This window comes from Echinops telfairi, unplaced genomic scaffold (genome assembly GCF_000313985.2).
Source record: "Echinops telfairi isolate 266 unplaced genomic scaffold, ASM31398v2 ScPeMD7_9;HRSCAF=40, whole genome shotgun sequence".
Lineage (NCBI taxonomy): Eukaryota > Metazoa > Chordata > Mammalia > Afrosoricida > Tenrecidae > Echinops > Echinops telfairi.
In genome coordinates this window covers 17,332,284-17,347,076 of record NW_022103906.1, presented here as the reverse complement: position 1 = coordinate 17,347,076, position 14,793 = coordinate 17,332,284, and the positions used below count along the sequence as shown (strand labels likewise).

Below are 14,793 nucleotides of genomic sequence, written 5' to 3'. Positions count from 1 at the left end.
AAAAAAAAAATGAACACAAAGATGTCACACAGCACCAGAAGCTCTGATAGTATGATGGCCTTTTAGAGAGGAAGGCAAAGGTTTCATTGTGGTTTTGTTTATTTGTTTTTGTGTTTTTTGCTTTCCTCAACCTCATCGTTGGTCCCAACTGTTTTCCAAAGGAAGCCCCTGGTTTCCATTGTACAGCCGTGGTCAGCCGGCTCCTCAAAGACATTTTCACTGGACATTCTGCTCTTTAGCTTAGAAGGCTGGGCCATGCAAGATCCAGCAATAGGTCAGGGTGTACCACGTAGAGATCTACAGAGGAGAGCAGGTGCCTGCTCGCCACTGGACGCTTGTCCTCAATAGCCACTTGCCTGTTTCTTCCACAGCCCGGGGTCCGCCTGCACTTTGTCGAGCTGGGCAGTGGGCCCGTGGTGTGCCTCTGCCATGGCTTTCCTGAGAGCTGGTTTTCATGGAGGTACCAGGTGAGGGAGACTGGGGAAAGGTGCACCTCGGGGTGAGGTGAAAGGCAAGCCAGGACAGCATGGGCCGGCCTGTCATGTGCATTAGAAATGTGAGAAGCTGAAAGCTCCCCATCAGGCCTTGTGTCTAAAGCAACCCTGCTGCCTCAGAGCACCATCAGTCCAACATCAAGGCCCCTTTGCAGATTAACTACCAAAGGGCAACTTTCCAAGCATTGTGTGTCACCTGCTTGGAAATCTTCCTCATAATATGCAGATCTGCAAGCTCTGTGCCAGAGAAGGTGCCCTCTGGGAGCGGTGGCATTGCCTGTAGTGCCCTCACCATCCTCCGATGTGCAGACAGCCTCCTTCCACCTACCAGGTCCGACCCCCCACGGTGCACTTGGGCCGACCATTTCCAAGAACGTGAGACAGGAGGGAAGCCCAGAGGGTGTCTCGGCAAAGGGCTGATGTCTTTGTCTGCCCTGTCTGCTCTCTAGATCCCTGCTCTGGCCTGGGCGGGCTACCGGGTCCTGGCTGTGGACATGAAAGGCTATGGAGAGTCCTCGGCGCCTCACGGTGGGTTGGCTTTCTTCCCCGTCCAGGATCAGTCCTGCCTTCTGACTGTCTGACCTCCCACCAGCTCTGGGCTGCCTCTGGCCCCAGTCCAAGCAGGCAGCAGTGCAAGGCCTCCCTGCCAAGTGAGGTGGGCTGGCTTCACCCCTTGCTCTGCTCATGTTTTGTGTTTCTGCACATTGGCCCTCGATGCCAGGGCTCCCACACTCTGCAGAAATACACTCAACCTTTGCCCCCGGGGCTGGGGGTGGCGGGGAGCTGGTGTCAGAGTGGGTTATTCACTGGACTGCTCACTGCAAGGTCGGCAGTTGGAAACCTCCAGCGGGACTGCAGGAGAAATATGAGGCTTTCTCCTCCTCAAGCATATAAAGTTTCGGAGACCCACAGGGGAAGTTCTACTCTGTCCAGTGGTGGCCGTGCGTTTGTGGCGTGGGTCCCAAAGTGAGCCCCAGCTGGAGAGGGTGGGTGTAGTTCAGATTCTTAGCCCAGGATCTTTGGGTCCCAGAAGCCCGGGTGGCACAAGTCGTTTACACTTGACTACTAATCAAGAGTTGGCAGTTCAAACCCACCCAGTAGCACTGGACAAAAGGCCTGGTGATGTGCTTTTAGGAAGCTTACGTCTTGAAAACCCTATTGGACATTTCTCCTTGGACATACATGGAGCTGCCTTGAGTTGGAATGGACTCTCTGGCGGTGCATGTGTTTTGATTTGCTTGCATCTCAGGAGAGTCTATTGAAGCAAGGGCATCGAGTTTTCTAAGGCCCTGGCCCCCATATGGATTTATCAAGCCTTTTCCTGGGGGGACAAAGTGCATTGCCCTCAGTTCTTGAGGGCTCCTCAATCAAAACCACGAAAAGCCACGCGTCTGGAGGCCGGAAGGTGACACAGCCGGGCACGCAGCAGGAATGTCAGGTGACAAGGACCAGGTCTCACACGGACCAACTAAGTGCCTTTTGTGATTGTTTCCTAAATGTGACGACCCACGGCTGCTTCCGGCCCCTTGAACGATGCGGCTGTATATTCGGCAAAAGGAAAACCTTAAGTAAAACATACGTCCATTTGCTTTTGTGTACTGTTTCACAAAGCCGTCCCTTTCGGCTATTGGTTTATTTTCATCATGTGATTGAAACACTTCTTTTAAATTACAGGAATAGAAGAATATTCCATGGAGGTGTTGTGCCAGGTGAGAAGTACCTTCAGGTATCTCTGTAACAGCTTTTCTGTCTTGGTGTTTCATTGCTAGAAGTCCAGCCTCTGGCTTTCTGACCAAGAAGGCAGGTGTCCATTGAACCCTTAGGGAAGTGACATTTCGGCTTGGTGTGGATGTTGGGTGCTGACCAGTGGCTGCCAACTCATAAAGTCCCAGTGAGATGAACACCACTTGGTCCTGTGCCAGCCTCACCATTGTTCCTGTGTCTGACCCCATTCTTGCAGCCACTGTGTCCATCCATCTGCTTATGAACCTTCCTCTTTTTCGCTGCGCCACTACTTTACCAAGCATACTGGCCCTCCTCAGGGACTGATCTCTTCTGACAACGTATCTAAAGGACGTGAGACAAAGGCTTGCCATCCTTTTTTCTGAGAAGCATTCTGGCTGTACTTCTTCCAAGATAACTGTGTTTGTTCTTCTGGCAATCCACGGTACTTACAATATTCCTCTCCAGCACCATGATGCAAATGCATGCATTTTTCTTTCATCTTCCTGATGCAATGTCCAACTTTCACTTGCACAGGCGGAGATCAAAAATACCCTGGCTTAGGTCAGGCACAGCTTTGTCCTCAAAGTGACGCCCTTGCTCTCCAGCTCTTTAAAACAGGCGCTGTGCATTTCCTAGCCCTTAGCTATAAATTATTACTGAAAATCGAGTTGATATTTTGGAGTGGCAACCAAGAGTTAGACCAGTTACCTTTTGTCAGGTATGGTTGGCAGCATTGTATAGCAGAGGAAACAGCTCTCCGGAGGTAACGTAGCTGTCTGAAGTCAATAGGCCAATAGCATCCGTGGTACTGCTGTGTCAGGTCTCTTAAGTCTGCATTAGCTGCTCTTCTCTATCACCGCTCCTTCCTCCTTCCCACATTGCCAAGGGAAAGAGGCTGTATGCCAGGCCTAGGGGTTAGAGGGTGCATGCTCGATTAAAATGGGTATAAGGTCCATTGGAGAAGGGGGTCTCTCATCTCAGAGCTTGCAGGAGGAAGATGAGGGCAAGGTGAGGCGAGAAGAACCCGGAACTCCATTCCATTCTAACACAAACACCAAGGCTGGAGAAATGAATGGCATGAAACCGCTCGTGCCACCCCAGCTCAAGACTCCCCTGTGACTTTGGATTGGGGCCTCTCTGAAACCCACCGCTGCCCAGTTACCTGAACGCCCCCTTTTTTCTGTCCAGCCTGTCCTCACGATAGATAAATCTGCTCACTCGAGCTAACCAGTCTCTCTCAAAAGAATGCAAAGCCCTTTTGTTGGAAACAAACGTGGTGAGAGGCGGCACTCCTGTCTTTGTGCCCCCACTTTTAATACACCATCTGTGTGTCCACCCCAAGGTATTATTCACCCAAGAGAAGTGAACGCACCCACTCACACAGAAACGGGGTTCTCCATCAGAGCATTACTTAGAAGAGCCAAGAAGTAGAAGCCACAGAAATGTCCAGCAAGTGGTGACTGGGGAAACACAACGTGGCATATCCATACCGTGGATTCTTATGTAACAATAAAAACAAATGAACATACTGGTACTTGTCACATGGATGAACCTCATGCTAAATAGAAGAAGCCAGTCACAAAAGGCCACCTATTCTTTGGCTCTGGTTATATTAAGTAGCCAGAATAAATATACCATAGACAGAAAGTAGACGAGTGGCTGCCAGGGATTAGGGGAAGAAAGGACCAGGGAATCATTGCTAACAAGTATACAGTTTGTCCTTGGTTTGTATTAGGGGCTATTAAGCCGCTCCAACTCAGAGTGACCCTGCCTTTATGCGAGTGAAGCACCGCCCTGTCCTGTGTCGCCTCACACTGTTGCTATGTTTGAGCCGTTGTTGCAGCCACAGTGTCAATCCACGTGGTAGAGGCCCCTCCTCTTTCTCTCTAGCAATAGTGGACTTGGAGATGCATCCTCGTCAACAACTCGGTCATTCCCCGAGCCTATTGGGAGCCTGCCGGATTATGCAGAGGTTGTTGGGAAGCGAATGCGGTGATTCAAAGACTAGAGGAATGATTGGAAGCAATCACAGTCCCTGTCTTCTCTGAGAGGGTGGATTTGATTTCTGATTCATATTTTGTCTTTCCTAGGAGATGATAACCTTCCTGGATAAGTTGGTAAGTCACTCCCAAATCTGAACTGATCTCTTTGGGGAATTCTCGTTGGCCATGAGTAATTAAGGAACAGATTAAAGCTTTCTTTGAAGGCAGCCATGGCGAGAGACCTGGGGGAGAGGTAACAAGGGCAAGCAAGGTGCAGGGGGAGGAGGAGGAAGAGGGAGTACACAATGGGTTACACATGGAAAATTAGAAAGTAAGCCATACCTTCTTTAAGACCTGAAAAACAAAAACAAACCCACTGCCACTAAATGGATTCAAATTCTGAGTGACTTTATATAGAATGTCTATGGGAGCAGACAGCCTCATCTTTCTCTCTTGGAGCAACTGGTGGTTTGAACCACGGGCCTTGTGGTCAGCAGCCCAGCCCCAACCCACAGCACCACCAGGCCTCTTTCACTTCCAGCCAGAAGGGAGAAAAAGAGAAAGAGTGAGATTTTGGTTGGAGGAAGGGCAGCTGGGGAGAGGGCGGTCAGACCTGTGGCCCCCGTCTGCTCAGAAAGTGGCAGGGACACATCGATCCTTTGGAGCGTGGGGGCAGTGATGTGTGGGAACTGAGTGAGAAGAGAGTGGACACTAGTGGGGGAGGGGAGCCCTAGGAAGAGAGTGCAATGTCTCCACGGAGGGAGGAGCCTAAGAGGAGGGAGGCCCAGGGTCTCAGCACCACATCCCTGAATGCTGCCACATTTGGTCTCCCCGTCTGTTTCTCCCCAGGGGATCCCTCAAGCGGTGTTCATTGGCCATGACTGGGGAGGTGCACTGGTGTGGAGCTTAGCTCTCTTCTACCCTGAGAGAGTGAAGTAAGTGGGCCTGAGCAGCAAATTAATTTGAATAAATGTTGACTGGGCACAGAGACCTAGAATCACATGAAACTTATTCTAAATGCCTAGAGCATTCTAAATGTTTGAGAAACCTTCTTGAACACAAGCCCCTATCTAGGATGGCAGCACATTCACTCTTTCATCCACTGACATGTAAACAGGGAGAGTTTAAGGAGCCCAGGAAGTAAAGCCTGTCCCAGTGGCAGTGGGATAGTAGGACCCCAAGTAGCCAGTGGGAACAGAGCAGGGTAAGGGTCCACTTCGAGGCGGGTGGGTAAAGCCACTGAGGTGACAGTTAAGTAGAATTCAGCACCAAGAGGGTCTTCAACCCTGCACCGAGAGCCTGAAAATCTGCCCTTTCATTTTGCTCTGAACAGACTGTGTGACAAATCATCCCCCCCACCCCCATAGACTTTGCTTAAGAACAAAATCAAAGCCTAATTACTGTTGAGGTTAGGTGGCTCTTGGGGACTCATATCTGTCAGAATAGGTCTGCAACCCAGCTCCTAGCCTGTTCTCTTCGCGATTTTTGGGTGGCTTCAATCCATCAACCTTACAGGTTACAAGGGCTCCTGAGCTTGGGTTGCAAACTCAGAACTCAAAACTCACTGCCAGGGATTCCAACTCCTGGTGCCCCCGAAGGGCAGGGCAGAACTGCCCCTGTGTGTTCCTGAGACTGTGCCCGTTTATGAGAGTCGAAAGCCCTGTCTTTCTCCCATGGGGCAGCTGGTGGCTTTGAACTGCTGACCTTGCAGTTAGCAGCCCAACTTGTAACCACTATGCCACCAGGGATCCTTTTGGTTACCACCTTCAAATTGCTGTTCAATGTGACCTTCTTGGCATTTCAGTATCTCTCGCCCTTCAGTCCTAATCATTCATTAGAATGGCATTTCAAGGCCCTAGGCAGAGCTGTCAGATGACTGGTTTTGAACCCAGACTTGGCTGGAATCTGGGGCCACGCCCCCTTTGCGCAGGCCTGTGGAAAAGAGTCATCAGACCTCTTTCTGTCGGATCTTTCCAGCTAAGTACCCGGCACCCTTTGCAGCCATTTGCACTTCCCCTGGCTGACTGTAAATAAGTAAATAAATTGTGCAAAATTGAAACAGAAAAAAAGTTGCACTGATATTTATTGGTAACCAGATGCAAGAGTTGGAAACAAAGAGGTAGGAACAATAGGTTGAGAATATGGACTTGGTGATAGAAATGACACCGAAGATCCCATGATAGAATTTTGTAAGACCAACGATTTGTTCTCAGCAAATATGCTTTTCAACAACACGAAAGGCTACACTTCCCCTGATGGAATACTCAGAAATCAAATTGACTACATGTGTGGGAGGACACAATGGAGAAGCTCAATGTAAGCAACTAAAACCAGGCCAGGTGTTGACTCTGGAGCAGACCATCAATTGCTCATCTGTAAGTTCAGGATAAAGGTCAAGAAAATTAAAACAAGTGCACAGAAGCCAAAATGTGACCTTGAGTCTATCTCACCTGAATTTCACAAACATCTCAAGAACAGATTTGCTGGACTGACACAAATTACAGAAGACCTATTGTGCTGTGGGAGGACATCAAGACTCCATTCATGAAGCAGGCAAAAGGTTGTTAACATGATGGGAAAGAAAGAAAAGGTCTCAGTGGATGTCAGAAGAGACTCTGTCGCTTACTATTAATCATACAGTATCTAAAGCAAATGGAAGAAAGGATGAAGTCGAGGAGATGAATAGAAAGTTTCAAAGGGAAGCTCGAGAAGACAAAGCCAAATATCATAACAAAGAGCAAAATGTGCAAGGACCTAGAATTAGAAAATCAAAGGGGAAAAAGCACACCTGGAAGTGAAAGACCTCAAGAAAATAGTCAAGCCTCGAATTGCAATTTTGATTCTATAGGCAAAACATTGAATGATGCAGGAAGCTTAAAGGGACAATGTAAAGAATACACAGACACTGTACCAGGAAAGAACTAGCCAAGAGTCCACCATTTCAGAAGGTGGCATATGAGCAAGAACCAATGATGCTGAAAGAAAAAATTCAAATGGCCCTGAAAGCATTTAGCAAAAACAAGGCTCCAGAAATTGATAGAGTACCCATTGAAATGTTCCAGAATGCCGGAGAAGCACTGGAAACATTCATTCATCTGTGCCAGGAAATTTGGAAGACAGCTACCTGGCCAACTGACTGAAAGAGATTCATATTTGTGTTCTTTCCAAGGAAAAGCGACCTCAATAAAATGCTCAAACTATAGACCTATATCCTTGATATCACACACAAGTGAAATTTTGCTGAAGATTGTCCAACAACGATTGCAACAGCACACATCAATGGGCTCAGGCACAGGAAAGGCCGGAAGGTCAGCCAGATTCAAAAGAGGATGTGGAACAAGGGATATGATTGCTGATGTCTGATGGATCTTGGCTCAAACCAGAAAAAAAACAAAAGATGTCTACTTGTGTTTCATTAACTATCCAAAGGCATTTGGTCGTGTGGGCCGCAATAAACTGTGGATAACATTGAGAAGAATGGGAACCCCGGGATACTTCGGGGTGCTCCTTTGGAACTCGTACATAGATGCAAAGGCAGTTGTGTGAAGAGAACAAGGGAATACAACAGGGTTTGAAATCAGAAAGGTGTGCGTCGGGGTTGTATCCCGTCATCATACTTACTCAATTTATATTCTGAGCAAATCACCAGAGAACGTGGATTGTATGCAGAAGCAACAGGATTGACGGAAGGTTGATTAAGCACCTGGGGCATGCAGACAGCACAGCCTTGCTTGCTGAACGTGAAAAGGCCTTGAAGGATTTGCTAATGAAAATCAAAGATGTCAGCCTTCAGTTCAGATTTCAACTCAATGTAAGAAAGACCAAAATCCTCACAACTGGACCAATAGGTAACATCATGATAAATGGAGAAAAGGTTGAGGCGCCAAGCATTTTGTCTTATGGGATCCACAGTGAATGCTCATGGAAGCAGCAGTCAAAAGATCAAAAGACGTGTTGGGTAAATCTGATGCACAAAACCTTTTTAGAGTGTTGAAGAGCAAGGATGTTACTTCAGTTTGGATGTTGCTAAAAGTGCACCTGACCCAAGCCAGGGTATTCTCCATTGCGTCATATGCATATGAAAGCTGGACACTGAATAAGGAAGACCTCAGAAGAATAGATATATTTGAATTGTGGTGCTGGAGAAGAATAGTGAAAATACCATGGACTCCTAGAAGCACAAACATCTGTATTGGAAGAAGCAAGGCCAGCATATCCCTTAGCAGCAAGGATGGCAAGACTTTGTCTTACATACTTTGGATGTATCAATGGGCTCAGGTACAGGAACAATTGTGAGGGTAGAGGAGCACCTGGCAGCATTTCCTTCAGGTGTGCCTCGGGTCACTATGGGTAGAAGTCCACTCAATGACACTATCAACAACAACAGTAGGGGAAAAGCCCACCTTTATGTGAAGCCTTTCTTTTCATCTCTGTTGCGTGTTTTCTACTGAGATAAACTGTGGGTGTCACTCACTACCTGTTTAGCACAAGGGGCTGCTGGCCTGCTTGACAGGGATGGCTTTCTGCGTCCATTCTTGGCCAACCACCTGGTGATGACATTGGAGGCTTAGTGCTGCCACGGCATCGCACCAGAATTAGGGAGTGGAAGACGAGAGAGAGTTATTGCCTCACAGCTCTGGAGGGTAGAATCCAAAATCCAGGTACCTGCAGGGCCAAGCTCTCTTGGGACTCCAGGGGAGGGTCCTCTGATGCCTCTTTCAGCTTCTGGTCACCCCAAGTCTTCTTTGGCTTTTGAGGTGGTTCACTCCAATCTCTGCCTCCTTGGTTGTTTAGTCTTTCCCTGTGTGTCTCTGTGGATCTGTTTCTTCTCTTTTCATAAGGACACCAGTCATCTTGGACTAGGCCCACCCCACTCCAATATGACCTCATGTTAGCTAGTTACCTCTGCAAAGCCTCTGTTTCCAAACAAGGCCACAGCCACTGACGCTTCAAGTTACGATTTAAGCATGTCTTTGTGGAGAACATAGGTCAGCTCCTAACAGATTTTGCTTCCAAAAGGAGGTTTTAGTTTTACTAACATAATTTCTCCTTCTTGAGCTTCAGTTTCAACATGTAAGGTCCTTTCTGCATCTTAGAACCTGTTCTTATGGTCTGTATCTTGGTACCGTCTACTTCCTAGGGCAGTGGCCAGTTTGAATACGCCCTTCATGCCGATGGATCCCAATGTGACCCTGCTGGAAAAGCTCAAAGCCAATCCGCTGTTTGCTTACCAACTCTACTTCCAAGAGCCAGTAAGTGTGTGGGCCAAGAGCAGGGATGCCAGCAGTGTTCTGATTTTTGTGTCTCCTGTCTCCCTCCTCCCTGTTTGTCACATTTGACCCTGTCATCTTGACTTTTCTGTGTCATCAGTCAGAGGTGATGTTTCAAATCGGCTCTTGCAAACTGGCTTCACATCTCAGTTGGGGCCTTCCAGTTGACTGTGTGTGTATATACGTGCGTGCATGTACACGTGTGTGTGGGGCGGGTGGGGGGTGGCAGGGGTGCACTGGGTTTTCCTGCTTCTCCTTGGTTGTGGAGTGGAGAACTAAGAGCTGGTTTCAGCGCCTCCCTCTTCACTTGTACAGAATGTCCTCCGGCTGAGAGGCTGGTGACTCTCCACCTCTCCTGCTGGTGGGAGTTCCTGTCCTCCCTCAGGGACTAGAGCATCGGGTTACTGAGAAGTGAGGTTTGTGATCACAGAGAACTAGCTACCACTGCTCATGCCAAAGGTGCCTCTCCAAGTTCCCTTGGGTGATATGGCTGATGGGAGTTGGCTGCCATGTTACTGGGCTTCGCTGAGAACAGAGTTGTATCCCCTGGCCTGGGCACTCTTGCAGCCGCCCTCCTCCCTGAGGAGTGATGGCCTCTCTACAGACGCTGGACCCCAGGATCCAGCTACAACCGGTAAGTTCCTAAAGAATCAAAGGTGTTTCCTCAACACTCCAACCAAGAGAGCAATGTATCCGCTCACTGACTGCAGAGCTGCCCATCCTTGACTTGAGCCCCGCCCATCTGCTCTATGGAGACCTTATGACCAGCGAGGACCACAACCTCACAGCTTGGAGGAGTGCCTCTCCTCTAACGAGTATGTTCTTGTCTACAATGGCACCTGTGCACAGTGACATGTTGATGTGGGTCACACGCCTCTAGCAGTGTAGGAAAAGAAGCTCCACCTCACATCACCATTTGAGGCCATGACTCTCGTGCCACAGGCCGATTTGTGGGGAGCCCTGTCCTTCCCTTGGCATCCTTGAATCAGTGTCTCCAATTAGTTGGAAGTCATCCGGAGCTTGAGGGGTGACTGAGCTTAGATGGGCAAAGAGAAAGGGCTAGTGGCCCTAGGAGGGGACGGCAGGATGAGGGCCAGGGTGAGAACGTGAGTGACCATGGTGGGGACAACAACAGAGATGTTCATAATGGGGTGAGCAGATGACCATGGCAGATGTGTCTAAGCATCCGGAATGTTTTCACTAGTGTGCCTTGTGAAAAGTTAATGTTCACGAATTCATTTAGCAACCTATGCCCTCCATTACGTGCTCTCCTCTCTTGGGCCTGTCCAGGTGAAGATGCCTCTAAGAGCTTCCTGGACATGTAAGGCTCAATCGGAAACGTAATCAGTTCGAAACCACCAGCTGCTCAATGGGAGGAAGACAGGACTTTCTATGCTGGTAAACAGTTACGATCTCGGAAACTCAACAGGCAGTTTTGCCCTGTCCTGTAAGGTCCTTATGAGTCAGCATTGACGCGATGGCAGTGACTTCCATTTTCTGGAAGGACTTACGCATCTCGGGGAGACTGCAAGTGAACACATAACCAAAGAATTAGACAGCCTAACAGTCCGGTAATGGAAGTACCGTGTGGAGGGCAAGTGGCTATGAGAATGAAGGGCATTCCGGCCTGGCACTAAAAGACAGACAATGCATACAGACTGGCTTAGGAGATGTCTGCTGTACGGAACAAGGATAAATGTCGACAGTGAGAGAGAAGGTTCCTAAAGATTTAGAGTTTTTTTAAGGTGGGCTTCGAACAGCTATGAATCAACCATCAGATTTAGTATGTGGATGCATTTTTTCCGGGAAGAGCTTTAATAATTCCATAAAGCCTGAGCCCTGCTGGACTCCATGGCTTTGCTGTTTCACTTTTGGTTCAGGGTTGAACAGCCTCGACATCAGCTAGGAGATTCTTAGGAGTGCAGCCTGACGCCCCCTTCCAGAACTACCAAGCAAGAACTGACCGCCGGTTAACAAGGCCACCCTGTGAAATGTGTGCTTGCTGCCCTGGAGGCCTCCCCAAGATGACAGCACGTGGCCTGTACCCCTCTGTCAGTCAGTGTCTCAAGCTCCAGCGTGCATCACCATCAGCCACGGAGCTCACGAAAGCACAGCGCACAGGACTCCATCCAGAGTAGGGTCTTGGTGGGCCAGAGCAATTGTATTTCTAGCGCACTCCATGGTGAAGCTGATGCTGGCCTTTGTGCCACCCGGTGAGAACCACCAGTTTTGCCTCCAGAAAGGGGCATATCTACCCAGTTCTGGGTTTTGCTGGGCCAACATGTGATGGGAAGAGAGGTTGCCAGGCAACTGGGTCTAGTGGAGGATTGCAGGTGGGGGTGGTGGAGGGTACTAAGTGCTACCAGAAAAGTAGCTTCTCTTTACTGCAGCATGTCCCATACTTTCTGGTTCCACGCTCTTTTTTATACTCTTCACAGTCAATGGGGACTCAAAAACAAAACCAAACAAAATTTAGTTAATATAGATTATAAATATTAATATGTGTCATAATAACCCCAAACATTGTCAACAAATGCCTTCCAACTCATGGCCACTCTGTAGCACAGACTAGATATGCCACCGGGCTTCAAGGCTAGGATATTTATGAGAGCAGACTGCCACATCTTTCCCCCAGGGTGTGGGTTGCTGGACCCAAACTTCCCCAGTTATGAGAGATGAGAGTCGAAAAAAAGCAAAAGCACATGCTAGCATTATTACAAAAGTGGTTTTGTCAGATTTCCTTAAAAGGCCTTGGGGGTCCCCAATGATCTATGTAGACTGTTCTTTGAGAATGACTTCATTGTTGAGTGTTGGTGACAAGTTGCCATGAGTTGGAATTGACCCGATGACAATGACAACAACAATGATACACCAGTGGCCACTACCAGAATCGGGCTCAGAAGAAAAGCGTGGCCATCTACTGCCCCAACTCCGCCTTTGGAGCACAGTCCTCCTCCGGCCCATGTGTGGTCTTCATGAGTGGAGGTTGACCCCACCAGCAACTGCGGGATGCTTTGTTTTTAAACTTCTTACTGTGAAGTCAGTGCGAGTTCACAGTGCGGTTTATTGGTTTGATATTCAACCATTCGTACACATTTTGCTTCAACTCAGGCCTGGCCATCCCCTCAGTGTACCCTCGCGTGTCCCCCCCCTCCCTGTGTTTCCTGTGTCCATCCCTCCTCTTCCCTAGCCTGATGAACTCTGTCCCTTTTGATCTGAAGTGGTTGATTATTCTCCCTTGGGGTGAGTTCAGCTCCAGACCCAAAGGTTGACTAAGGGTGGAGGCTCTGCTGGTCTCGATCCATCCAACCAATGAGCCTGAGCCTTGTGCTGGGTAAGTCCGAATCCTTGCAACAACCCTATTGGATTCCCTCTCATTTTTGTTTCTGTTTTCAACTAAACAGAGGCTTGGAGGGGTTAAATAACTGTGTTCCAACATCGATTTGTTTGATCCCAAAGTTGACTTGTCTCCCACAAGCCGAGCTGTGAGGGAGGTTGGACTTCACTCTGTGTGCTGTAGTGGGGATCCTTGCAGAGAGAGGTTTGTTCAGACCAGGAGAAGCTCAGAAGTCCTGATTTTATAATTGTCTGAAGAAGAAGAAAGGGGCTTTCTAATTGCAGACCCAGGAAGGGCAATGTTTTTGTTTCAAAGGTTATTACAGTCCCTGTGGAAAATTTGGCATCTCTATTCTTCTATGGCGGCAGCTGGTTTTAAAATCTTCTCTTCTAAAGCATCCTGGGGATGGTTTTGTTCTTAAGAACAAAAGCAAGGGCATGTCAGATACCCAAATTAGTGGCCTGTCCACTGAGAGGCACCTAACAGGTCAAGCAAATGCAGCAGCTGTGTCTGGTGATGTCAGGCACAGGGCTGCCCCGTGTGGAGTGAGAGTCCAGGAGGGCTTCCACCAGGCTGCCTCCAGTCTGCTCAGTGAAGAGACGTGTGGACGTCCTCCCTTCCCATCTCTGGCCCTCGTTTACTCTGCAAACAGGGGGGGTGGGGGTGGGGAGGGAGAGAGGGCGTGGGTAGTTGGGTAACTTTGAAGCAGGTAATAGCCTCCAACGTCCCCATTTCTCATCTTGTTAAATCTTTAAGCAGAAGCAGATTTGGGGACTGAAAAGTGCCAAGAAATAAAGCAAGAACATCTTGTCACCTTTCTGGTTCCGAGGTGGTGACTGAGCACTCTTCCTTCTTTCCTTCTTTCCCTCAACCCTGTCCCAACTGCTCTCTGCCAAGATGAGCCCTTGCTGGTTTCCTCCCCTTCTTATCTCTTGAGCAAGGAGCCCTGGTGGTGCAGTGGTTAGGCACTTGAATGTTAGCAGACAGGTTGAAAGTCCGTTGGTCCTGCCCCCTCCTCCCAGTTGTTGTTCTGTTTGAGCCCATGTCTGAGGGATGTTATGTTTGTTTTGTAGCCACTGTGTCACCCCACCTCACGGAGTCTTCCTCTTTAGCACTGACCCGGACTAACCCTCCTGATAACATGTCCAAAGTACATGAGACGACATTCCACCATCCTACTTTCTAAGGCGCATACGGGCCGTACTTCCTCCCAGACAGGTGTATTCTTGCAGTCTCTGATATATTCATCATTCACCACCACCACCATCATCCAAAGGCATTGATCCTTCTTCTGTCTAACTCTCAAACGCATTCTTCAGGTTAAGGGTGCATTTGAGGAGATCGAAGATCGGTCAGGATCATGTTAGTCCTCAAAGTGATAGCCTTGCTTTTTCATTTGTCTGTCACAATTGCTTTCTTGAAAATGCTAAGAACAGTTCTGTTCTGTCTTAACCAACCCACCCTCACTGCCATCTAGTCAATGCTGTCTCATAGTGAATGTGTAAGACAGGGCAGAACTTCCTCTGTGAGTTTCTGAGACTGTAGCTCTTTACAAGAACGGAAGGGCCATCGTTCTACTTTTGAGTGGTTGGTGGTTTTGAACTACAGATCTTGCACTTAGCAGACCAGTGCATAACTACTGCCAGGGCTCCTCATTCTGCCCTGTGCTGTCGCTGTGAGTCAGCATTGACTTGAGGGCAGTGGGTGGGGTTGATCAGCTCTTTGGTGACTGATGTCTTTTGAGGCTCAGGGTCTTTACAGACTCATTCAACTGAAGGAAGGCTGCGCCCTGGCTGCCACTGTGTCCTGACTCTGCTCACATCTGCCGAGTGCTCCGGGGTGGGACATTAGGTTTCTCTTCTGTCCCTCTGCATCCTTTGGCAACATTTTTACTGTCTTGTACCACAAATCTACCAAGGGTGCTGGAAGGTAAGGAGACTGTGTTGTTCTTCTCAAAGCAGAGACCATTGACTCTGCCGATTGTA

General features: G+C 48.6%; 1 protein-coding gene across 1 annotated transcript in view; it reads left to right on the top strand.

Moving 5' to 3' along the window:
• The window catches only part of EPHX2 (epoxide hydrolase 2), an 81,049-nt gene that overhangs the window by 26,336 nt on the left and 39,920 nt on the right, over nt 1–14,793 (top strand). The window contains exons 7-12 of the mRNA XM_045286708.1: nt 372–467; nt 944–1,022; nt 2,169–2,203; nt 4,310–4,336; nt 5,051–5,136; nt 9,342–9,453. Of these exons, the coding sequence (XP_045142643.1) occupies nt 372–467; nt 944–1,022; nt 2,169–2,203; nt 4,310–4,336; nt 5,051–5,136; nt 9,342–9,453 (435 nt within the window). The remainder of the gene's footprint in view (nt 1–371; nt 468–943; nt 1,023–2,168; nt 2,204–4,309; nt 4,337–5,050; nt 5,137–9,341; nt 9,454–14,793) is intronic.